This window comes from Protomyctophum bolini (assembly GCF_963924005.1).
Source record: "Protomyctophum bolini genome assembly, chromosome: 16".
NCBI classification, from domain to species: Eukaryota; Metazoa; Chordata; class Actinopteri; order Myctophiformes; family Myctophidae; genus Protomyctophum; species Protomyctophum bolini.
The window spans coordinates 29,803,343-29,830,017 of record NC_137877.1 but is presented as its reverse complement, the minus strand read 5'-3'; the positions used below and the strand labels follow the sequence as shown (position 1 = coordinate 29,830,017).

Below are 26,675 nucleotides of genomic sequence, written 5' to 3'. Positions count from 1 at the left end.
CACCATGTACTCTCTCAAGGATGACGTAATGTTGTAACTGGTCCCAGCAAACCAGGCACAGACTTACGGTTGAAGAAAACTTGGCTTCACTTCGAAGAGACCAAGCGAAATGATTACTTGCGCGCTCTGCTTGCGCAAGTAATAATAGTATTGCTATGCGAGGCAAATTTTCCCTAGAAAGTACTTCTAAATTGAGTAAATTCAAAACTCTATACTAGGATATGCTTTTAATTCAATATCAAAACGGTTGGCAAAGGAAAACATGTACAACTAGAATGGACTAAAATGGATCTAAAGCATAGTAAAGGCAACAAAAAGGGCTGTCAGACATGTCACCGAACATTAACCCATGCTGATATCATTAAAATCAAAGGTGTGATTTCAGCATAGCACCTTTCCCTATCATACTGAACATGGAAGCAGGTGTTCTCCTGTGCAGCCCATCACCAGTATGTGCAGTACAGTCAGATGAGCATGGGAGCCCATCACCAGTATGTGCAGTACAGTCAGATGAGCATGGGAGGGAATGCATGTTGTTAAGAAGTTGTAGATACAAGGATGACGAGGATGGTCAGAGAGAGGGACACATGATCACGGTGCGTCCAATTGGATGGTCGGAGAGAGGGACACATGATCACGGTGCGTCCAATTGGATGGTCGGAGAGAGGGACACATGATCACGGTGCGTCCAATTGTTCCAGCAGAGTTCTTCTCCTCTTCTCCAGTTCCCCTTCACTCAGCTCGCTGCCCGACGTATCCCAGCCACCCTGCTCGGTCACATGACACAGCACGGAATAATCAGCCTTTTGCAACAGATCTAACAACTTCAGCCCTATATACTTCACCAGATGACAAATGGCAAAAGTAGAATCTAAAAGCTCACAATGCCTCACATTGTGTAGATCTATTTTTTATCTTTAAGAATTCTGAACATTTGCCCAAAACAGGGACACCAGGATAAATGGCATAAATGATGGTTAACCTTTCACTGTTACAAATGATTACCTGTCAAAGCAGCCAGTAAGGCAGACAAACATGGTGCTACAGTCCCAGGTTTAAAAGTTTTTGCCTCCCCAACTCCCACCCAGATAACAAGAATATCAACTAAATGTGCTGCATTAGTAAAGTATTTGCCTCTCCAACTACCACCCAGATAACAAGAATATCAACTAAATGTGCTGCATTAGTTTTTTCATAAATGAAAGCATTGGATGTTATCCTACTTTTTTTAAACTTTAGAAACTGAGTTCAGACACCAGAAAGCAAACACCAACCTCTTCTTTGGCAGCTTTCCTTTTAGGTGACTTCTGTCTGGATTCTGTGTGTGCTTTCCCTCGGGACCGGTCATTCTCTTTATCTTTCTCCTGGTCCTTTTCTCGCTTTCCATCCCGCTCTCGTCCTTGTCCTTTCTTGTCTCCGTCTGACTCGGGAGAGCCCTTGGGGGTGTAAAGGTCGGCATCAGAGCAGATATACAAACGAAAGGCTCACACAGCCTCCCAAAAAATGTTTCAGTGGAAAAAGACAAAGGACATTGTACGTCTTTTAGGGCTCTTCGGTGCACTTACAGACTTATGGCGTCTCTTCTTTGTCTTCTTCTTGTGCTTCTTGGATTTCTTATAGCTTCTCTCTAGTTGTAACGGAATGAGGAACATCAGTGACTGGCCTTTTATGTTATTCTGAAAAACGGCTGGGAAAGATACTCACCAGACTCTCCGCTAGAAGAGCGCTCAGATGGGGACTTAGACTGGGACCTCCTCCCCCCCTTCTTCTTGTGGTACTCATCATCCTCAGATTCTGAGCCCTGTTCACACACAGTTGTAACGCAAATGGTCAACCTTGTCCTTTCCCCATTTTGTTCCATTGTCATCAAAACATGGTTAAATAAAAACATACAACACAATACTTTAATTTGTGCTGTATTAACAACGCAGCGCATGTATGTATGTATGCATGCATGTACGTACACAGTATATAATAGTAATTCAAAACAAAATGTAGGAAACAAAAGATAGAGGGACCCATAAAATGTGTCTGTGACCCACAAGTGGGTCCCAACCCTGTGTTTAGGAACCAGTGATCTAAGCGCTTTATGAGGATCACTAACCGATCGAGAGCGGGATCGCTTCCTGTGATGTTTCTTTGACTTCTTGGAGTGCTTTTTTGTTTTGGAATGGTGATGCTGGCATTCATGCTGTTGATGGAAAACATGTCAGTAAAACAAAACGGATAGTATACCTGAATTACAGTGGTCACCTGTTGAGGTTATGTAATGAGGTTTACCTCCAAGACGTGCATGAAATCTTTAAATATCCTTTTCCTCTCCGATTCCAGAGTCACGTCTTCAAAGGCAGATTCTTTCAGGAATCTTTCTCTGACCTAGAAGGCCAAAACAAAGCCAATCAATCAGTGGTAGGGCTGCACCTATTGTTCAATTATTCGATTATTTTCCCTGTGTGAAGTGCGGAAGGGAGTGCGAATCCCGCATTGGTCTACTCAGACACACTGAACGCTGCACCAAAAGCCGAAGAACCCCTATCCAGAGCGCGACTCCATCCAGAGCGCGACTCCATAGTCTCTCGAGACTGAGGGATGCCAATGAGAACCTTATAATCACGTTGTTTTTTTTGCAATACTATTTTAAGAGGCGCTATCACCTCCAACGTCTGGCTTTCAGACATGTCATGTGGCAGCCCAAAGTATAGACTTTGTATGTTTGCTTTAAAGGGACATTTCACCGCTAGAAGAAACTGCAGTCACTCAGTTAATAGCATTTCTATTTTGTAGTAGATAACAGCAGCACAATTCCTAAGGCATCAGGATGCCTGAGGAAGGTCGCAAGACCGAAACGTTGCACTTTGACATTAAATAAAAAACTCTTGAACCAGTGGCAGTGTGCAGGTCTCCCTCCTTCTTCTACATGTTTACAACCTCACAACTAAAAATACCATTTAAAATCACACCCGTGTGAAGTTAGGGGCACTCTTATCATCGTACATCATCATCTCATACTGGCCAATCAGAATGCCTGTTGCCACAAATGTACGTCATATTTGGCAGACATTTTACCTAATTTCTCCTTTCATTGTCGATGGCAAATATGAGACATATGGGGACAAGATGACGTAAATTCTCCCATCATTGTCAATGGCATTTAATGTTTGTGTTGCGGACATCTTGTGGGGACAAAAGCTGTATATAGGAGGGGCTAGCACCCCTCAAAAATAAACGTGTTTTTGAGGGGCGTCATGCTTGTGAAAGCATGCGACTAAAATGCAGATAAGGACGTACTCCCTCCCATGCGGTCTCTGGCTCCAGGGGTGGCGTGGCCTGCTTTAGCATGCTCTTGAACGCTGCCTCTTTCCGTTTCATCTTCCTGGCCTCCTCCTTCTCTCGCTCCCTCTCTCTGGCTTCAGCTTTTTCCAGCAGCTGCACAGAATAACAAGGAAACATGAGACCTAGAGTTGAGTCTGTGTCTGTAGACGGTAAGCTTGTGAGGAAATGGTTTGTTCATGTAGGATAATATGTAACTGTTACAGAGATGGCAGGTACAGAGGACAGGATGTCTTACACTGTTGAAGGCCAGCTTGATGTTGCCTGCATCCAGCGTGGTGGCTCTCCTATCTGAGCTGATGACTGACCCGAAGTCTTCAAAGCCAGTGTTGACTTCAACCAAGTAGCCTTTATCCTGAGAGTGGTAACAGAGAGAGAAAGGTAATGAGTGTAAAGCACAAGACCATTAACACCATGGGGGTGCCGGGGAGGTATGGCAGCTTTTACTATGAAAGCCCCCCCTTCCATTCCGTACAAAAAGCGGGAGGCATAAGGTTCCGTCTTTACCTCACGATGTCACAAATAAAGTCTCTCTAGAAGCGTTAATATTCCAAATGAGAGGCTTGTTGAAGTCAAAAATGAAGACAGAAGTATGCCCATCAAAACCATGGAGAGCTCCATAGATTAAGAGATACGAGGCATTCTTTCTGAACCGTAAACAAGTGAACGGCAGTGCGCATGCGCAAAACAGCAAGGAGTATGGTGTAGAAGGAGAGACCAACCCCCAAAAAAAGAAAGGAAATCTGAATATTTAGTTTTTGTTTGATAGATAAAAAAAAGCGGTAGGATTTGTACACGTCCCACGGACTGAATGTGTTAATAAAGGATTGTGTTGCTAAAAATAGATTTATATCAACGTTAGCTCGTTACATGAGAACGTGTTTTGGCTGAAACATAAAGCAAGAACGCACCTTAAGGATGTCTTTGATGATCCTCTTCTCGTCGTGGTAGCGGGCCTTCAAGTCCTCCACATAAAATTTAAAAAGGTCCAGAGGGGTGGAGCCTGTAGAACAGACTTCAGGAATGAGCATTTGATGACGTAATCTTGGCCCAAAACAGCCAGGAAAAATTAAGAAAAGTCAAATGTGGAAATTAATTTGAAGCTTCAGTCCCAAAAGAACACTGAAGGAACATTGAAACTCTGTAGTTTTATATTCTGGAATGTCTTTATTTCAATGTATACAGCCATTCTGAACTCATGGAAGATGTTGTGTTTGTGCGGCGTGCGCGTATGTGTGGGTCTAGTCCAGCATTTCCCAAACTTTTCAGTTCAAGACCCAAAAAAGAGAGGGACCCAAACTAGTGAAAATAGCACATCAACAAGCTCACAACGCATCGCTTCGCCTGCGTTATAAGCTTGTAGATCGGCTACTTTCACTACTTCTTTTCTACTACTTCTTTTCTAATTTATGGAACTTAGATTTTTCTTTTATTTCTCCCTGAAATTGCTGAAAATGTTTTGTTTTCAATTCATGAAAGATTTAGCTTTTTGGGGAATGTTTTTTGTAAATGTTTGGAAAATTAAAAACAAAATGTAGGAAACCAAAAAATTAAGGGACCCATAAAAATGGGTCCGCGACACACAAATGGGTATCCCGACCCGGTGTTTGGGAACCAGTGATCTAGACTCTAGACAGTCAAGTCCACGTGCTGCTATGAAGCACGTGTGTGTGTGTGTGTGTGTGTGTGTGTGTGTGTGTGCTCTTAATGTGGTGTTGCAGACATGTGGTCCACGTGTGCCATGCATACAGTCCTACCCGGCTGGCCCAGCATGTTGGCGAAGCGGATGTCAGAGCTCACAGTCGGGTACATCTCCATCCAGGCAGACATGGAGTGGAGCTGACCATGATCATGGAGCTCATCCAGGAATTTCTGTTGGGTTAAAACAAAATTATATTTACACAGGTATATTATACAGGCTTTATCTATCCATTTACACTGGAAATCCCCATTTTCTGATAACGTTTTTGTGTGCGTAATATCTCATCTAAATTCAAGTTGTGGGGCAGGTGGATTATGCCCAAATAGGAACATGCCTGATGTTACAGCACTAGCAGATATGCCAAAATATGGACACTGTTGTTAGGCAATGGTTGATGTCAGCTTTCTTAGGCAACTGATTGTGCCGTCAGACCAGAGGGAGGGAGAAAGAGAGACAGTGAGGGAGAGGAAAGAAAGAGCTTGATAAGAGAGCAGGAAGGAGTGGGAGAAGAGGAGGACTATTTTACACATACTATGGATCTATGTCTATATATGCTTATGTATAAAACACCTTCTGACAGTACATCGGTCTAAAAATCTGATTCAGGACAATACCTACAATTACCCGATGTGGTCTACATGTAAGGCAAGACACCATCTCAATGACGAGGGCTCTCTGTGGCTACAGAGGCTTAACTCTCGACAGCTGAAAGCCGTGATACAACAGAGAGCTGTGTCCCAAGTGGGCCACACTGGCTGCGTACTGCCAGAGGCTTCTCTTTTCAGAACTGCTTAAAAACAGCCTTCAGGAGAAGGCCACACTGTGCATCTCAAGTTGCAGAGAAACTCTGGATACAGATTTGACTTCATGTTTGACTTTGCAGCATAAGTTTACTGCCACGAAGAACCAGAGAAAATACAATGATGAAAGCAAATAGCATTTATATTGATATTTTGAAAGGACTTTATGTGCAAATACATCTTCATTAAATATCTAGGTGATTTGGTTTGATTAAGTCATTCATTCTTATAGCCTATCACAGGGGTTCTCAACCTGGGGGGTCACCAGATTATAAAAAAAAATAATATATATATGACCACCAAAAAGGTATATTTATTAGGCAAACTGAAATATTAAACTGACATTCTGACCAGCTTTATCAGATGGAAGATACCCATTATATTTCTCTAGTAAGTTGTGTAATGAGTAAATGTGAAGTGTCGGGAACCTTTCTATAGCCGACATTGTTTGATAGTGCCCTCACCTGGAAACACTCTCTGTTCTTGCGTTGTCGTCTTCTCTCCCTCAACAGAGTCTTCTGCTTCTCATCCTCCTCTTCCTTCTCCAGAGCTCGGATGTGCTCCTCAAAACATATGAGAGCGTCCTCCTTGTCCATGTCTGTCGGTACATAGTAGGGATGTTAATAAACATATGAGAGCGTCCTCCTTGTCCATGTCTGTCGGTACATAGTAGGGATGTTAATAGTTAATAAACATATGAGAGCGTCCTCCTTGTCCATGTCTGTCGGTACATAGTAGGGATGTTAATAAACATATGAGAGCGTCCTCCTTGTCCATGTCTGTCGGTACATAGTAGGGATGTTAATAGTTCATCGCCGTTAAGAAATTCTTCACAGTTAACCATTCATCGTTTTCCACAAATAACTCAGCTAGTGTGTACGTTAAGAAAGAAAAACGAACATTAAAGAGCATGAACATGCAACTTAAATGTGAAGATGAATTAATAGTAATGAATGGTGGTTGTTAATCAGTGGTATGTGAACAAATGTGTATGCGTTTGCTCGCTTACTCTGCAGCTCCTCATCTTCAGCGAATGTGGGGTTGTCCAGTAAGTATTGCTGAGCCTCAGACCAGGTGGTGCGGTAGGTGACATTGGCCATGTTGTCCAGAATGTTTTTAAGGGCTTCCCAGTTCCTCTTCCTGAGCTGCTTGGCTTGTTCCTGAAGCACCATATTTGAGCATAGGAGAGCAGAAGAAAAGATTAGGATTTAACCAATGGCAGACAGGTTGAATGGGCACAAATACAATGGGGGCACCTCAATGTTGGTTTTGTAGATTTATTGTAGAAATTGAAGAAATATTAGGCGTTAAATGTAATTAAAACATATGCATTTGGCCGTTTTTTTGTGTGTGTGTGTGTGTGTGTGTGTGTCTGTGTGTGTACAAGGTCAGACCTTCTCTTTCTTTGCCAGGTAGAACAAGACATCTTCATAGATCTCCAGTCTGTCTCTCTCAGGGACGCAGCTCCACACCTCCATCTCACTGAACATCTGTTCTGCTTTCCTGTTTGGCACAAAGAGAAACGGCCACAATGACACATGCATCCACATGGGGGCAGCATTTCAACACTAAACCATGATACACCAACTGCATGGATTCTTCCACCAAAACGATGGTAAAAGTTTAGACAGTTTGGATTAAAGGTCTCGAATACAAATACAAATTGACCAAAGACACTGAGAAAGCAGCGGATGACTGGAGACTCAAACACAGAGTCAGACAGCCCTGCTGTCACTCTCCAGCTGCCCAGTGTGTGCCTTCCCAGAATATAGATCCAGTTAACGCAACAATTCTGGTGCCAGCCATGCTCTTGAACTGGCCCGTTGTCAAGGTCGCAATTCGATTGGCGAGCGCCCTCCGGCTTTGGGAGGGTTTGTCACTTTCACACCCAAACAACTGACCAGAATGTGCTAGTCTGCTGAATGTAAACATTAGTCAGAAAGATCAAAACACATCATTTTAATTCGAAAATAAGACAACCTAATCGCTCTACATTATTCTGTAAAATGTATATTCATAAGGGGAAGAAAAAGAGAAAATTAAAATTAAAAGCAACTAATAACATATCCATTTGAACCCTTTAAGACCTGATTCTACAAAATATCTTCTAAATCACGACGGTTTTCTGAAAAGCCTATGTTTCTATGTCAGTGTGGTGCTCAAACTATTTCATGTCAAGGACCCAAAAAATCATATGTATTTGGCCACTGACCCTCCTCTGAGGGACCTCTCGACGCAAAGATTTGAGTTAAAAGCAGATTTGAGTTAAAAGCCGATCTACAAGCTCGTAGTGCGGGACTCGGTGCTGCGCTATGAGCTTGTAGATCTGCTATTTTTTCAACAAATAAAGTTTAAAATAATGGTTAAAGTGGTTAAAAGCTATACGGTGACACAGACACGTGCGTCCTCAGGTCTTAATGGGTTAATGGAGACTAGTGAGAAAGGGGAAGTCAGATTCCATAGATCTATAGATCTGATTGATAGTTGATAGTATAGATCTGATTGTCTGATAGTTTGAGCTGCAGCCTCCAGGACTAACATCTGCTGATTCACCAAATTACTTGTCACCTTCCAAATGGACGAATGGAATGGAAACCGATTCCCACAACCGCAGTCAATGTATTCTATAGGGGTTACAATAATAGTACTGTAGGTGCGTGATGATGTGCAAAGCAGGGCACACCACTAGTGACCTTTCATTTCAATTTGCATAATCACATCGACAATTCAGCAAACAGAAAATCAATGACACTGGAAATGAGAAATAATAGATACATGGGAGTGTGAGACTGCACTGCTGCGCTTACTTGTATCGGGTGGTAGAGGTCATCTTCTCGTGATTCTCCAAGAACCTCTGGTACGTCTCTTTAGACTCTTTGTATTTAATCCTAGCCTCCTCCTTCTCCTCTTTCTCTGTCTGGACCTTGTAAGCGTTGAACGCCTGCTTCTTCTCACTCAGTTTGGGCAGGGCACTTAATTGGGAAAGGGAAATAATAAGATGTCAGTTAGACACAGGTTCATAGTACCCATCATAAAGAAGGTGGATTGACTTCAGGTGGAGAGGGTACCTGTAGCGAGGGTCGTTGATGATCATTTTCATAGCCTGCTCCCACGAGGCGTTGGATGACACGCCCTGCAATCCAAAGACAACACAACTTGAGTTTGTGTTGAACCTCAAGAGCGGGACTGTGCCATTACGCTGAACACAGGTACATTTACATATATATTGCATGAATACATAAAACGGAACAACCCCATTATAGCTGCGGAACAAAGGGGACTGGGATTGAAACGTGGTCATGTAGTGTACTGTACATGAAGCATGTGACACACAAAGAAAGTGTGTCTGTGCACCTAGGCTGGTAACCGTCACAGGTTCAAGTCCCGACAACCATTTCTGCGTGTCCCCCCGTTTCCGTACTATAATCTATCAATATAGGCAAAAAGGCAAAAAAAAGAATCTTAAAAAAAATACTAAATTAAGCATGTGTCAGGTTAGCCCCAGTTGGAGTTGAACTGCTTTGGCTTCAAACAGAAAAATTTACGGTTGACGCATTCTCTTAATTACTAATAGATTAACAGTTTAAGAGGCGTGTGTTGGAGTGCCAATAATTCAAACAGATGGAAGCTAGTACTTATGTAAGTGTTCTTTCAGCCTCATGCCTACTCCCACAGAGAATCCATCATCCATTATGAACCGATTTCCACCGCATGCATCTGCCTTGTCAGTTGTCACAGTTATTCTAAGTCAGCGAGGCGTGCCGCTCTGTCTCACAGTCGTAATCCCAAGCAGCGCCCTATGCCTTTGATCCAATAACGCTAATCATAAAGACAGAGTCATTAAGATCTTGCAGGGAAATGGCAAGCAATCTCAGAGGAGAGCTTTGTGCACCAAATTAAAATGAACTAAATATAGCAGCATTGGGTGGTGGGAAGGCGCTGAGCCACCAAACGCACAAACACAGTCCACGGCAACAGGAGGTGAGGCTTAATAATTGTAGCTAAAACCTCCCTGGGGGCTCATGAGGAGAAACGGGGATTAGATACAGATCGAAACACAAAGGCTGCCCTGGTAGACAGTCAGCATCAGGAATGGCCACATAGGTGGCTGAATTGCCATGGCGTTAAAGGTGCACCCATGCTAGAAATTGAAAATAAACCGTTCAAACTATATTTAAGGGTTAGTCCTTTGAGCTATACTTTGAAAGCATTTCCCAACAGGAAAGATTTACAAACTAGAACCCACATCAACACACAGCAATAAACATAGCTATTGACAATATGAGGATCTGGCTTTGTGGTCTTGTAAAAGCTGGAGATTTAACACCTACATAAGTTTTAATTAGTAGAAGGGCCTTACATTTCCAAAACAAAAATGCCCATACAACCAGAAAATTACCTAAGTAAATCCAGTGTGCAGCATTTTTTATTCAGGATGCAGCTAAGCTTCATTCAAAAAGTAAAAATGCAAATAACCATGTTCAAACAACAAAACTAAATTGGCACAATTAAATAAATTAATATATATATATATATATATTCAATTGATTAAACCGAGCTAGCCAATTGCGTTCCTTCTTCGTATATTTTAAAAACGGAATCTGGGAAAAGAATTTTCCCAGATTTTCCCAGAAAATAATTTCATTCTGAAAAAGGCTTATAAATACTGAATTTAAAAAAGCAATGCCTCTTTATTCCAAAACTAGGGATGTTATTGAAATGTTGGCCCATATCCAAACATTAACAGCAGAATTTAGTATTCTATTTAAAAACACGTTTTTTCAACGTAATTATAATAAATAGCTGCTATATTATTACCGATATATTCTTTTTATATTGATTTGATACCAATATTGCATTTGCCAATGAATTGCTCATCCCTAATAAAAAGTGTTTGAAAAAAAGTAAACAACTGGAGGTGGCCATCTCACTTCTGTATTTCCAGTTTTATCCATCACATAGCAACTGAAAGGCATACGATATGTTGCATACGAGCATGAATATAAACCCTCAAAAGACGAAGGCTACGGTTTTATTAGTGTTAAATGAATGAAAATTTGAAAAAGGTCAAATCAGTCGTTTCAAGAATGTCAGTTAACACCCCAATCGTCCAGGACGAAGTTCACCGTCCTTCCATTAGTAACACCCAGCACGAAGTTTTATCCAAAAGACGAAGATTATTGTTATAACAACCGATCGCATCGCTCCACAGCCTAGGAATGTTGCGTAACAGTGGGACGTCAACGAAAATGTTCCTGTCAGTCCTTGAATTGTAAATCGCCATCTTTCTAGATCAGTTTTGGCCCAGCTGGCCATTGGCTGGCCCAAACAACGAGGTTAGTTGGTTTTTATTTTGACTCGAGTGGGTGGGGAATCCCGATCATAGACTGTAACGGTAGCCACGCCCCTCAGAACATACGCGACTTTATGGTCATTTTTTAAATTAATAGGACCATCATTTTCCAAAAAGAATATTATGACATTAGAAATGAGACTTTAAACTAGTGACTGGAAGCAGAAAGTATTCATGACCATGTTTATTAAGGTAATACAGTCTAGGTGAAGTTGGGCCCAAATACATGGACTTCTATGGGGCTATGGGGGTTTTTTGGGCCCAATGACAGCGCCACAACAGGCCATTATATGAACTTTCAGGAAATCCCAATTTCCTTAGTGGCTTCACAAAATATCTGTCTGACTGCCCCCCTGGTTAGACGGCCCACCGCGGTCCAGTCGCTAGTCGTGGTAGATTTAATCTTACCTCCCGTTGTTGATCTCTGCTACATTTAGCTGCTACATCCACATCCGGGATAACATCCGGTCCATCGCTAAACATGCTCCGCTGCTATAAATCGCTTGGCCGCTATGATTTAATCAATCGGAGTGTTATATGTTTCACTGCTAAATACCAATTAACATACACTGACAGTGTGTGGCCCACATAGACAAGACAAAGTGCAGCATCTCCACTCCGCTCTGTATTTGACCTAGTTGACTCTTTCTTTATAGTAATCACATGTGACATCATGGCTGAAGACGCACCTTCTCCTTCAGCAGCTCCTTGAAGGCCTGCTTGGCTTCCTCTTTTGTGTTCCACTTGTAGGTCTTCTTCTGAAGCTCTGGACGCTCTACCTTGACAGTCTCAGTACTTGGGAAGGTGAAAACAAAACGGGTCATATTGCTTTCATTTGAAGAAGTAAACGGGTTTAGTCTCCAGAAATATTTTTGTAAATACTTTCAGCTTAGATACAGTATGATGCGATGGGTCAGGAAAACACTAGTCTTCCTATAAGCTCAGACATAAAATTGAATTGTACACTTTTTTTCTTGTACTGCAGGGCCTTTCTACAGCCACCTTATGGGAAGGTTTACTGGACATAGTAAGGGTCACTTTCGGTCACTTTCGGGAGGACAGTTTAATAAAACAAGATATTGCCTATGAGAGATGCCAGGCACAAAATTATTCAATGAAGCCACTTGAACCATAGCATCTCTATTCTGGGGGAACTTTCCCCGAAAAATAGCTCTATGATCAATAAAGATTTGGTGTAGAGGGGTAAAAGGTGCGGACCAAGTACCTTAGCTGACCCTACTTAAGTTTAATAAGTATAGAGGGTTTCAGTGGTTAAATTATTTAATAGAATACATTGGACACATGTAAGGTTGCACACACTGGGATTAACAGATTCCAATGTATGCAGGAGATGACCTTCGAGTGCAGGGGATATTGTATGTAATTCTGGCTGCTGTTTTTGAGGACCTATAAGTGGACATCTATATGCAGGTGACGGTGAATAATTCATGGGGGAATTATATCTCCATTTGTTTCCATATTCATTTATTTCATCGGTTTTACAGTGCATAGGGAGGTTATAGGATCTTTAGAACTATAGTATCTTTATATTGTCATTGTCCATCAATGTCAAAATATGGAACAAATGAAAGAATTATACAATATATGGGAGAGATGGGGTAAGAAACGGCACTGGTAAAAACCATAACTGTGCAGGTCTCAAGATGCCATTTCATAGACTTGCAAGACAAGGCAATAAAATACCATAAGGTGGGACTCTCTACCTCTGCAAACACATTGACATCACACACTATGGCGTTCTTATGTCTGCGTGACCCCATGATGCGGGGCTTGCACGTGGCTGATTGCAGCAGTCAGTCTATTCGTCTCCATTATCTGACATTACCTGACTGGGACTTCGACGGCAGCAGAGCTCTCCGCAGAGGGAAGCGGCGCATCAGTGGCGCTGACCTCGGGCACGTGATGCATGGCCACCTGGGACAGGTGTTCCTCCGAGGGTGCAGGCGCCATGGCCTCGGCCTCCATCGCGGTTGTCATGACTGCCACAGTGGGATCTGCTTGCAGGATGGGGACAGGCATTGTGCCGGGAGCCGCAGTCTCTGTCACCCTGCAATCATCAGATCAATGATGAGTGACAGGCCCAGTCATATGGCATGACGGCCTCGTCAGTTGGAATAACGGTAAATGTTGCTGCTTCGAATGAAGTGGGTCAGTCCTCCTCCCACGAGTGGAAATATATAAACTACAGGTCCATCTCAATGAATTTTGTAAAAGTTCATTTTCTTCTGTAATATAATTCAAAAAGTGAAACTTTTTTTTGTTTTAATCTTGATAATTATGGCATACAGCTCATGAAAATCAAAAAATCCTATCTTCTCCAGACCAGTAAAAAATTATTTTTTAAACAAGAAATGTCAACCATCTTAAAAGTATATTAATGTATGCAGTTAATACTTGGTCTGGGCTACTTTTGAACAAATTGTTTAATCAATGGGGCGTGGCATGGAGGTGATCAGCCTGTGGCACTGTTGAGATGTTCTGGAAGCCCAAGTTTGCTTTGATAACAGCCGTAAATTAATTTGTATTGTTCAGTCTTATGCCTCACACCTTCCTCTTGACAATACAACCTAGATTCTCTGTGGGGTTCAGGTCAGGCCATTTGGCTGGTCAGTTAAGCACAGTAATATCATGGTCAGTACACCAGTTACTAGTAGTTTTGGCTCTGTAGGCACTAGGCAGGTGCCAGATCGAGCTGGAAAGGAAAATTAGCATCTCCATGAAGCTTTTCAAAATACTGAAGCACAATGTACTCTAAAAAGATGGCTGTGTTGAAACCATTGTTAAGTTCTCACTGTCAGTGGATCAACACCATAGAAGATAACATGGCCTAAATCATCACTGTGTTTTGTCATGTCCAGAGTCTTAACACACACTGCTGGAAAAGGAAGATCAGCATCAACATAAAGCTTGTCAATGTACGGAGGCACACAGTGCTGTAAAATATCATAATAGATGGTTTCAACACAGCCATCTTTGGCCATTGTGCTTCAGTATGTTGACAAGCTTCATGGAGATGCCAACTTTCCTTTCCAGCTCGATTTGGCACCTGCCCACAGTGCCAAAACTACTAGTAACTGGTGTACTGACCATGGTATTACTGTGCTTAACTGACCAGCCAACTGGCCTGACCCCCACAGAGAATCTAGATTGGATTGTCAAGAGGAAGGTGTGAGACAAATTAATTAATTTACGGCTGTTATCAAAGCAAACCTGGGCTTCCATAACACCTCAACAGTGCCACTGGCTGATCGCCTCCATGCCACGCACAATTTATGAAATGATTTGTTCAAAAGTAGCCCAGACCAAGAATTAACTGCATCCATTAATATACTTTTCAGATGGTCGGAATTTCTCGTTTAAAAAAATATATTTTTTAGTGGTCTCGTAAAATATTCTAATTCATTGAGATAGGATTTCTTTTAATTTTCATGAGCTGTTAGCCATAATCATCAAGATTACAACAAAAAAAGGTTTTAACTACTTCACTTTATGCACAATGAATTGAGAATAATATGAGTTTCACTTTTTGAATTATATTACGGAAGAAAATGAACTTTTACAAAATATTCTAATTCATTGAAATGGACCTGTATAATATAGGTAGGTTTTTTTGCTGACAGCAAAACAAATTATTGTCTTTCATCTCTTTTCAAAGATGCATGTTTTGTGAGAAATTATGTTAAATGACTGTCTGAAATTAGATTTAGCACATTGTGTCGGGTAGGTAAAGATAAACAGGAGGCTCTTACCCATTTTCCTCTGCTTTGATCATGGCTGGGAGAGACAAAAGCAGAATGCTGGTAAGAAACAATATCTTTCCATTTTAAAAGCGCATTTCAGATGAGGAAAGAGCCAGAACAAATGTACTGGAAGAGACGCTATTTGTCCAATAACCCCCCCCCCCCCCTCCTTCCAAATTTAAGGTAATACACAATATTATCAGTAAAAGATGGTCATTTGCTGTGGCTAAAACACAAAAGCTTGCTATTAGTCATTGGCTCAGTACCTTCCAGATCCTCCAATTCTTTGGGTTTGGTCCATCTGGACTCCTTAGTCTGGGAGTTATAATAGTAAGGTTTTCCTGTGTCTGACTTGTACTCCTTCCAGGGGCATTTGGACAACATTTGCTGTTACACAGGAAATAAAACGGTTACAGTCATTACTGCCATGTGTTCCCACATCAACACTAAAAAAGGTTTCTTGTGTGTGGGTGTGTGTGTGTGTGTGTGTGTGTGTGTGTGTGTGTGTGTGTGTGTGTGTGTGTGTGTGTGTGTGTGTGTGTGTGTGTGTGTGCGCGGCCACAATTCACTAAATGCATGTGATGTTTTTTGTTTTTTTTTATAGTTTTACTTCTGCAGGAGACTTGAGATCATCTGGTTTCTCCCAAGTGGACTGCTTGGTCTCAGTATTGTAAAAGTATGTCTTCCCATCCAGGGACTTGTGCTCGGTCCACACAGACTTCTGTGGAGGATGAAAAGAAGTGGCAAGATCAGTTGCTCAGTCAGTTATTATATTCAGTGTTTTAAAAACATTGTCAATATCTAAAGGGCATATACCAGCTTCTTTGGTGCTTCATCCTGTGGTGACCCATTTGTGGTGCTCTGAAAGACAAAAGAACACATAGCATTATTAAAGGCACAACAAGCAAAACAGAGGGAATGAGGGTACCAAGCTGAACACTATATTCTCATCATATTTGAATGATTATAAAACTGCACAAATTCTTTGATGCCAAGTTTCAAAAGGAATAATCGTCGAAACAAGATCTGAGAGCCAACCAGAAATATGTTTATTGTAGTGTTAAAAGTACCTCCTTTCAACGTAACTCTGTAATATAATTCAAAAGCGAAACTTTCATATATTCTAAATTAATTGTGCATGCCATGAACTGAAAGTTGTAAAACCTTATTTTGTTTTATTCTTTTTAAAATTTGTATCCCACGATTTTGCAACCCATTTCTTCACCCAGTGTCAATTAGCTAATGCAGCGGTCCCCAAACTTTTTTGGCTGTGCAACCCCCGGTTACCTCCTGATCTGGCTGACGCACGCCCAGCGCTCAGTCTCGTTGTATTTGGCCAAAAATGATACATTTTGTAATATGATTATGGCAAATAATCACAGAATGTCACTGCACTGAGAGACATACATGATACATCTGAGAGACAAACATGGTCTTACAACCATGTTTTACGGGATCTTGCCGTTTGTGTTAAATAACACCATAAAACCACCATTACCCTTTTCATGTAACGCACCCCCAAGAGGACGTTCGCACACCACAAGAGGTGCACGCACCACAGTTTGAGAACCCCTGATCTAATGTAATCCTGGGCGCTACACTTCCTCCGCCAACCTGGGGAGGGCAGCGGACTGACCTCATGCTTCCTTCTATGCATGAGGAGTACAAGCTGCTTCTTTTCACGTTGACAGGGGGGAGTTTCCCCGGCCGGACGTATCGCGTGGAAGGAACACGTTATTCCAACCAGTTCCTTTCCCCTCCATCAGACGCCCCGGCTGGCCAGGGGGAGGTAGTTTAGAGACCAGGATTACTGCATGATTTTTGTGAGGGTACCTACAACCTAGTACCTACCCGTCTTAATCTTGATTATGGCATATCGCATAAAAATCTAAAATCCAGCCTCCCCCTGGCCAGCCGGGGCGCCTGATGGAGGGGAAAGGAACTGGTTTGAATAACGTGTTCCCTCCACACGATACGTCCAACCAAGGAAACTCCCCCCTGTCAGGTGTAAAGGAGCAACTTGGACACTCGGGAGTCGGGCATAAAGGAAGCATGAGTTCAAGTCCGTTGCTCTCCCCTTGTCCCCCATATATGGGGGACCATATGTAGAGCCCAGGATCACATTAGATGATTGACACAGGGGTGAAAAATTGGTTACAAAATCGTGGGATAAAAAATATGAATTAAATTAAATTATGTAAAATCCATATATCAACATATTAGATTATTACATGAGCATGTTAAGGTTTGCTTTGATAGCAGCCTAGGCACATTTGTATTATTGATTATAGTGTCTCTCCAATACCTTCCCCTTGACAATATAACCAATTATCTGTGGGGTTCACGTCAGGCCAGTTGGCTGGTCAGTTAAGCACAGTAATACCATGGTCAGTACACAAATTACTAGTAGTTTTGGCACTGTCCTGTTGACAGTCCTGTTGAAAAAGGGAATCAGCATCTCTATAAAGCTGGTCAACATACGGAAGCCCAACATGCTCTAAAGTCTCCTGTTAGATGGCTGTGTTAACTCAGTGTGAGTTTTCACTGTCTGTGATGATTTTGGGTGCCACGTCATCTGCTGGTGTTGGTCCACTGTGTTTTATCTTAATGATCATGTGTGAAGGCAATGTCTTCAATGGAAAATAGGCTTATACTATACTTACAGCCGTTCCTGGTACAGGAGCTGTGAAGATAATAACCAAAACACACAAATCAGGATAAATCAATGAATTCTGGATTATGACAAAATATATAACCATGAATATAATTTGTTAATATACAAAGTCTTACCTGTAGATTCAACTCCAGGCTGTGGAAAAGATTTCATCAATATAATTAGAAATTATTTAGTTCCACCTGTCACTGAGCACTTTAAAAACATTATGTTGAAAATATATACCATCGCACTTTCATTGCATAAGCTTATCTTAAATCAGAGACCATCGATTCCAGCTTTGCAATAAATAACTTTGAAATCAGCATAGTATCAATTCCAGCTTTGCAATGAATGACATGAAAAAGTTTCCGTAATTAGCATATTACACTTTACAGTCAACAAGAGAAGTTGTTAAGTCGATGACTCATCTCCAATAGCATCTGGCTGCTGTCAAAGGACTTGATATATCAGAATCACACTTCTACAGAACTTCATTAGCATTCATCAACCCAAAAAAAAAGGTCTTTATTTAACTTCACATGACATAAGTGCTAACGCCATAACTGTCACCTGTGATCATAGCCTTCCAACAGTGGAGGGTTCAGTTAGTTCTGACACGGTTGTTTTTAAGGAAAGGAATCAGAGGGCCAGAGCATGCTGGGTGAGAATCAGCAGTGTGAGCTCAGCTGACACCTCTACATGACGGAGTAGCTATATGCGATAGGACACGATAAACAGAGGAACAGATCGTATCTGTGATAAAGTGGAATGAAGTGCTGCGCTAATGGAACAAGGTTCAATGATCAGTTGCGTGGTTCAGAATCACTACGCATTTTCTATTTTATTATATAATGGCCAATTTAATTTGAAACTTTAATCTTGTGGCCAGCCAAAAAATTGTCTAGAGGAAACCCTGACCAAGTGAGTAGATGGAAATTATGCCATATTATTATTCATTGAGGACCAATTAAAAGCTAAGGTTGAAAATTGGAGAGCGCCTTTAACACCAAAAATAATTTAAACGATCAATACTCTAAACACAATTAATACTGCAATACTACTACTACTACATACATACTGGCTACCAATACAGCGAGCCCACAGCATTTCTACAGGAACCGTATTTTCTAGTTCTAAATATGCAATCTCTAAATGTGTACATATCAGAAGTGTTCCAACACATTTACAGCGTTTGCTGCATGCAAATAGCTTAACTTGGCGAGTGTGAAACACAGCAGCAATGTGGGAGGGGGAAAAAGTGAGACAAGTTACCGGTCCCGCTGGCTGCAGTGCCCCAGCTGGCATGCGAGGGGGCATCATCATCCCTGGCATCATGGGCGGCATCATGCCCGGCATCTAATAAAAGATGCATCATGAAAAATTCATTCGACCCACTCATTTCCATCTCACTTGGTGCATGCAGAGGTATTAATACACAGTGCGACATGGGGTGTTTGCACCCATGTGCAAAGGCTGTATGTGACTGACTGGTGGGAAGGGGGTAGGGTGGGTGAGGGAGTGAGAGAGAGCTTTGACTGAGTAAGCCACGGTGCTGCGGTGAAGCTCTAAACCGTATCAGTTCACAACCTTTTGGCCTGTGACACTGGCAGGCAATGTGGCTCTTCATATTCTTCAGCAACTGCTGTTATAACTGATCCCTCACCTGAATTCAGGTACACAACAAATGCAATGCTTTTCAGAATCCGCATCATGTTTCTTCCTCTTTTTTCTGTCTCTGGAATCTAAATATGGCTATGTCACTTCACCTTCACATGAGGGCATGATGCACTCATGTCGCAAATCTGACATTCGACAGTTGTCAAAAAAGATATACTCCAACAAATGTCCGGTTGTTTGTTTTCATCTCTGTCTTGTCACATCTTTCAAGGATTTTCACATCTTACAAGAGTTCCTCTGCTGTAATGTGTATTTTGTTCAAGCTGTTATAAATAACTTTTGAACAAGCTCACATTGGATAACGCCTCTGTGAATAATAATCGTATCGTAATCTGACTGACTGATTGACATGACGAAGGAGCTTGTTAGAAGACTAATCTACACATTGTTATTAAGTAAAAGTAACATGTCAATGCGTTCTTTCATCAATCTTTCATTAATCTGTCTGACGAGAAGAGCTGCTCTGATGTAGCCGGTACACACGCAGAGCATCTAGGGTAGCCACTCAAGGGAAAACGGAGCCTGTTAACTTTCCACCAAGGGAACAGATTCATTTCCAGCGGTGGGTAAACATGATGTAGCTCACAACTTAATTTACTTATTTGTAGTTATGTCCCTTATGTGGGACATATATTATAGTTAACCAATAAGCATATTCAGTTAATTGGCTTTGACATTTGGAATAATATCCAAAATGACAGTAATAAGCCTTTTATGGCAAATTATAGGCAGCACACTTTAATTATGTCATTTTCCTTCTCACATTGAAATATGCATGGAAGAGCTTAAAATGGCCTCAAATTTTGTAAAGCCATTTACATTGTTTTGTTGATTCTTACTGGCACTAAATATGCTTAATGGTTACACAAAATGTACAGGTGTAGGTGCTGGAGAGAAGTTGTGGTATATATATATATATATATATATATATATATATATATATATACACACACACACACACACACACACACACACTTGAGAACAGGTTTCTCAGGCCAGGTGGCCTAATTATGGATATTAACAATACAACTAGCCTATTAATACTTTATATTTCATATTGTGAGCTTGTGGAACTGTTCACAGTGTTGCCAAGTCTAGTCATAAGCTACTTTGGACTTGTTTATCTGTAAAGTTTATTTAAAATATTGGTGGTCCTTGAGATGAAAATGTTTGAGAACCACTGCTCTAAAACAACATTGGACAATGATGTTTGACAGTTAGCACTATAGTTGCTAATAATAAACTTATTTTCTGACTTGGCCTGTTAACATTTTCATAGACCTGGTTGCTTGTTTCTCTCTCAGTCAAGAAATGTGGCAACCGTCAAAGCTAGTCCTAGGGTTTGTTTTGGTTGTGATGCATGGATGATGGCATCATGATGCTACCGCACAGACCACACAGACTACCGTGGAGGCGCGGACCCCCACGCAGACTATCGCGGACCCCCGCGCTGACCTCTGTGGGGGTCCGCGCCTCCGCGGTTGTCTGTGTGGGGGTCCGCGTATAAGGGGGGTCCCCGCGGAGGTTAGCGCGGGGTAGTCTAGTCCATTTGGACAGATTAGTTCCATTTGAAGTAGGCTAAGGCTACACTCGCAGTTACAGAGGCCCAGCTCCCAGACCCAACTTTGATAATAGATTAACGGCGATATTTTTATTTTATCGCGCGATAAGAGTCTTGCGTTAACGCAGCACGTTAACGCCGATAACGGCCCAGCATTAATATAAATATATATATATATGTGTACACACACACACACACACACATAATAATGAATCCAGATAGTGACTCTGAAGCTCACCTGTCCCATTGGAGGTGCCCCCATCGGTGGCATCATACCAGGGGGCATTATACCCGGTGGTATTGGGGTCATGCTGGGAGGCCGCTGTCCCATGGGTGGCATTCCCATTGGAGGGAAATGAGGCGGAATTCCAGGTGGCCCCATCTAGACAAACACAGGAGGAAGATAAACTCAAACAAACAGTGTACAATTTAATTCCCTAATGAACAAAACTAAAATACTATGTTGACAATTTTTAACAGAAACTTACGAAGGGTGGGGGCATCCCTGTGGGTGCAACACCAGGATATGGTGGAGCTTGGCTCGGGCCATTATTTGCCTCTGATGAAGACTGTTAAGCAAAGACCAATCAGCAATTAGAATTAGAAAATGACTGAGTGACTGGAGTTGGAGGTAACCAAAGTATCAACGACATGACAACTGCAACACGTTATATTATAAGTAACTAGTTTACACAGGCAAAGTTTGTTTATAACCAAGAGGACGAGGTTAACTTGACAAATACCAATGAACAGTTAGCTAACACAGAATTTCTGTGTCGTCATTGTGGATTGATTGAATACTACTGTACTACAGTCAAAAGTTATGCTAAATATAAAAATAAAATATATATAAAAATATATGTGGTCCACACAGAAAATGTTATGCATATAATGCATACAATACATATTGTTTGAAAACTCAGTAGCATCAACAGGTCTAGGTTTTAGGTTGTTATAGGTTGTTTCTATTAAATCTGTTGTAATGTAATGTAATTGTATCTATTATCTGTATTCATTTTAAAGTGCACTGTTGCACTCTGTTTTTATCCTGTAAAGCACTTTGAATTGCCTTGAGTATGAAAGGTGCTATATAAATAAAATTGCCTTGCCTTGCCATTAGAGAAACTAAAAGGTGAGTTAATTTTCTTTCATTTGCTGCTTTCTTTCGTTTTAGGGATTTTAGCAGTTTTTGACAGGGGGTGGGGGCATTCGAGCATGGGACTAAATATGTATTTTTTTTTACATATACATATTTAGCCCCATGCTCGAATGCCCCCGCCCCCCTGTCAAAAAGAGCTAAAATCCCTAAAACGAAAGAAAGCAGTAAATGAAAAAGAAAATGGACACTCATCTTTTACTTTCTCTAATAACAACCTAAAACATGAACCTTGGTTGAAAAGAAATAAAGTTGTCCTTTAAACTGTGCTCATTGCTCACTGAAATTTTGAGGTCAGCCATTCTTTTAGATACGTTTTAAATTTGGGTAGGGAGTCTCAGTCGAGATCTTTATTGGTATTTGGTAGGTCATTTTACGTTATGGCAGCTAAATAGAAAACATTTTTCATACATGAAGAGTGGGCAGTTGGGCACTGTACTGGATACCTGAGAAGTCTGGGTAACATTATTTCTTTGGAAGAGGAGGCACGAATGGGCAGTAGGCAGTGGCACTTGAGGTGAATTCTTTTTGGGGGGAAACTGGGCACTACTCTTGCGAGATTGTCTATTTTCGGCACATGATCATTAAAAATCACACCTGTGTGAAGTGAGGGGCGCTCTTATCATTGTACATCATCATGAATTATCTCAGAATGCCTGTTGCCACACATTCATATTTGACATAATTTCTCCTTTCATTGTCGAAGTATGAGACGTGTGGGGACACTATGACGTAAATTTTCCCTTCATTGTCAATGGCATTTAATGTTTGTGTTGCGGACAAAATCTGTATTTAATATAAGCTATAATAATAGCTGAACAAGTACAAAATAAGTATGAACAAGGAATTTAAGTACTTTACACCACTTTTGCATTCAAGCTTATTGTATTGATGTTTAGGACACAAAAAACACTTTCCTGGGGTTTTTGTGTGTGTAATATGTTTATTTTTTAGTCATGACATTTTCATGACCAATGTCATGAAAATGCGTATATCTTTTCTACGTCCGAGCATAGACATGGTGACGCCCCGCCTGCCTCTGATTGGCCTACCGACACATCCGGTGTCTTCGAGGTGGAAGATTCATGCTGGATAGTCTGCTACGCGAGGTTACTCCGTGGTGGGAAATAAATAAATAATACAATATATAATACAAGAGAATGACAGCTTGGCACGCGCGACAGTAACTTTTTATTTTTGTAAAAACATTATTATACTGTAAAAAGGTCTCTTTTCCCTTGATCTTTTTAGTATAATAGTATTAACACAGCCAAATCAAATCATAGTCCAAGTACATAGGCCTACGTGTTCAATAAATTATTCAATCAAAGCAAACGGCACAAACATTATTAGTTTGCCTCTTCTACAAAATTGTAAGTTACAAGTTACTGTTGCGTATGTTGCCATTCTCTTGTACTTGTGTGCAGCGATTATTTCCCACCACGGAGTACCCTTGCATCTCGGAGGACAGTCAAGACGGGCAGTGGCCAATCAGAGGCAGGCGGGGGCCGGGGCGTTACCATGTCTATGCCCGGACTTAGAATAGATACGCCATGAAAATGTGGTCTCACTTCCTTCCTGGACTACAAAGTCACACCTCCATGCAGCCTCCCCCTCTCCACAAGGAGGGGAAGTGGACTAAAGCATTATGGGCATTGTAGGAATTCAGCAATCCAGTCAAACCCTAGTAAACACACAGACTTCATTATTTTTCTGGCCATAGGGTTCAAAATTTCAAATTGTGCTACTGCTATCTACTACAATACAAATACTATTAACATTGAGTCAAGTGAATGCAGTTTCTTCCAAAGGTGAAATGTTTCTTTAAGTATGTTGCATGCATGCATTTCATTACCAGCTTGGAAAATTATAAAACGTTTTCTGTGGACATGATCAATGGTCCCTAGACTGTAGACTTCATTTTTTATCGTCCCTAGCTAAAACTTCATGCACCTTATTATAACTAAGCAGTGGCACATGTATTCCTGCCCACTCTTTCGACGTTCTTCTGATGAATTGAAAATAGAGGACCCTGGTGTAAATAAGTCTTAGTGCTTTTCATGGTTTCGTCGTAAAGTAGCAGTTTTTGTATTGATTTTAGCTCTGGTCCCTCCATTGCTCTAATACCTTTACAAAAGCCTTAAAGGTGTGGACCAGAGATATATTGATTTGTGCTTTCGTTTGTACCCGTTCTACATACTGTGAAATACAATGTTCAATCAATCAAAAGGCCAGATTTCCCTAGTGCCCATGCAGTGCCCACAATGTTTTGGTGCCCACTCTTCTGCCGCTTCGCAGCCCCCTACATGATGTACATGGTTATCAAATATGTGTAATATTTAATGTGTTAAATTACTGGGGTTATGAATTTAAGCTACAGTGGGAAATGGCTACATGCTGGTGAATCACTCATTCACTTGAAGGAATCAGGCTAAATCCTGGACAGAGACGTTAGCTAACGTGTTCTGTCACATTGCAGATACTTAGCAGCACGTTATTTCAGCGAATTGTCTACTTTCTATTCCGAGCTAATTAGTGGCACTGACGACAGAGGCATTAACTCTTATATTGTATCAAATTGGTACCAAGAAATAGTCTGAGCCCCAACATATGTATGTATGCCGCTATTTTAGCCGAGTGCTAACACCAATGGGCTAACGCGTTATTTTTCTAGTAAACAACGACACGTTTAATATAAACATAGGGAGAGACAAAGGCAATCGTTGACATAACGGGGGAAAAATCTTTAATTGCAAATTTGAGACTCAGTTCAATATAAATAATCTATACTTTGTTTAAAATCGGCACTCACCATGTTGAGAGAGCGTCCGATGAGCCTGGCCACTCTACAACAACGTGCACTCTGATTGGTTAATTTTCCACTGAACCTCAGTAAGTTCAAAGGTCGTCTATCGTTCAAGTCATTCTGCGTCGCGATTACGCAGACATGCACAGTTGCACACGGAAAGATTACTGGTACTACAAACAAATGCATACACATATCGACAGTCTAGTCAAGAAGACACCTGACGAATAATAAAATCTAAACTACTACACTACTACAGTACTACTATAATAATAATAATAATAATAATAATAATAATAATAATAATAATAATAATAAAATAAAAAAGAGACAAACTTGAGAAAAAATAGTGTAGGCCTATGCATAACTCGTGTCTCGCGAAATAACCCTTCGGGTCCCGACCCACTGGTTGAGAATCACTGCTTAGATAAGCATGTTGGTTCTTCGCAGAGTACTAACTCTGTACTAACAATATATAACAAATTAATAATAATGAAATAAATATAGCTGCAAGCAGCGATAAAAGACGGGGCCAAGCAATAAGAAAAATCACACCTGTGTGAACTGAGCTGTGCAGGCTGCTCAACAACACCGCTGGCTGGCTGCAGTTATGATAGTGCTCAGTGCATGTGAAAGGCCCTTTTAGGCTGCTCAACAGTGCCACTTTAGGTCATCTAGCAGTATTGCAGATGTTCGTACCCCAAACATACATAGAGACAGACAGACAGACAGACAAGAAGAAAGCAGCCAAAATGAGTTTTCTTCGACGGGTGGCTGGCATCTCCGTTAGAGATAGGTAGGGGTGTGCTGAAATATCGAAATATCGATATATATCGATACGTCCTCCCGCGATAAATAATCGATAACGACTATTAAAATATCGATATAAATTGAAATGTTGTTCATAATGAAGTGATGAACAACATATTTAGAAAAGGAGGAAATGACAGCTAAAATAAAGCAAATCCCACTATCAGATTCCACAGCAACCAGAAGTACTGAATTACTGGATCGTGATTTGTCCAAACAGTTTTGCGGGAATACAAAATGCAGAATGCATTTCCCCAGCAGTGGACACCAGTGATAATGGTCAGTTGGTGGTGTTTGTGAGGTATTATGATGATACCGGTGATAATGGTCAGTTGGTGGTGTTTGTGAGTTATTATGATGAGGGTATGAGGCAAAGGGGGAGTTTATTGAGTAGTATTAATTTAGTGTTTGAGTGGTGCAACCACTATAGACAGCTATGAGTGTGTCCCTCCCTGTGTCCGAGCATGAAAATAGCGTTTTTTTCCAGTTCCAAGTATTTTGTATAGTTGCAGATATCGTTGATGAAATTTCATACAATATATCGATATATCGCAAATATCGCAATATATCGAATATCGTGATATTATCATGAAGTACCCATATCGTCAGTTCAGTCACGAGAGAGAGACTCGGAGTAGAGTCACTGCTTCTTCGCCTGGAAAGGAGCCAGCTTAGGTGGTTCGGGCATCTGGTTAAAATGGCGGGAAATCTGAGGTCGGAGCTTACTGGTTAAAGTGACGGATGTGTTCCACATGAGTCAAGGCATAGGCTATATGTGGCTTTTTGGGCAAACAAGGCATTTTCAAAACATTGCTATAGCGCCCCCTTTGGCCAATGGGAGTAAGACTGGTTTATTATTATTAATATTATGTCTCCTACTCCTACATAAATAAATGGGCCTGTAATGGTGTTTTAGCCGTTAGTTTGTTCATACTAAATCAGTAATCTATTTTAGATTATATAACTGGAGCTTATTGGAGGGAATAGATCTTGACACTTTTTTTCAATTATTGGTCTCTATGATACAGCTGTCCTGTCTATGAGAGGAAATTGGCCCCAAAGA

At 41.1% G+C, this 26,675-nt stretch overlaps 1 protein-coding gene across 1 annotated transcript; it reads right to left on the bottom strand.

The window, feature by feature from the left end:
- Window positions 1-215: 215 nt before the first annotated feature.
- On the bottom strand, window positions 216-24,856 carry prpf40a (PRP40 pre-mRNA processing factor 40 homolog A). Its single transcript, XM_080785406.1, has 27 exons — window positions 24,809-24,856; window positions 21,329-21,409; window positions 21,079-21,222; window positions 18,875-18,958; window positions 17,737-17,755; window positions 17,610-17,629; window positions 15,763-15,807; window positions 15,557-15,667; window positions 15,213-15,333; window positions 14,956-14,980; window positions 13,032-13,253; window positions 11,875-11,980; window positions 8,901-8,965; window positions 8,640-8,804; window positions 7,227-7,335; window positions 6,842-6,992; window positions 6,297-6,430; window positions 5,088-5,202; window positions 4,242-4,333; window positions 3,569-3,685; window positions 3,289-3,426; window positions 2,281-2,376; window positions 2,105-2,191; window positions 1,705-1,801; window positions 1,566-1,627; window positions 1,275-1,436; window positions 216-767 (listed from the first exon to the last, which is right to left on the bottom strand). The coding sequence occupies exons 1-27, from the start codon at window positions 24,809-24,811 to the stop codon at window positions 678-680; spliced, it is 2,661 nt and encodes an 886-aa protein (XP_080641532.1). The 5' UTR covers window positions 24,812-24,856; the 3' UTR covers window positions 216-677.
- Window positions 24,857-26,675: the final 1,819 nt, after the last annotated feature.

What these genes read in the sequence shown, in the direction of transcription:
- prpf40a (XM_080785406.1), bottom strand. An exon ending in CAACATGCTGGGCCAGCCGG is followed by an intron (nt 4,334 to 5,087) that starts GTAGGACTGTAT and finishes TCTGTTCTACAG; the next exon opens with GCTCCACCCCTCTGGACCTT. An exon ending in AGCGATCCCGCTCTCGATCG is followed by an intron (nt 1,802 to 2,104) that starts GTTAGTGATCCT and finishes GTGTGTGAACAG; the next exon opens with GGCTCAGAATCTGAGGATGA.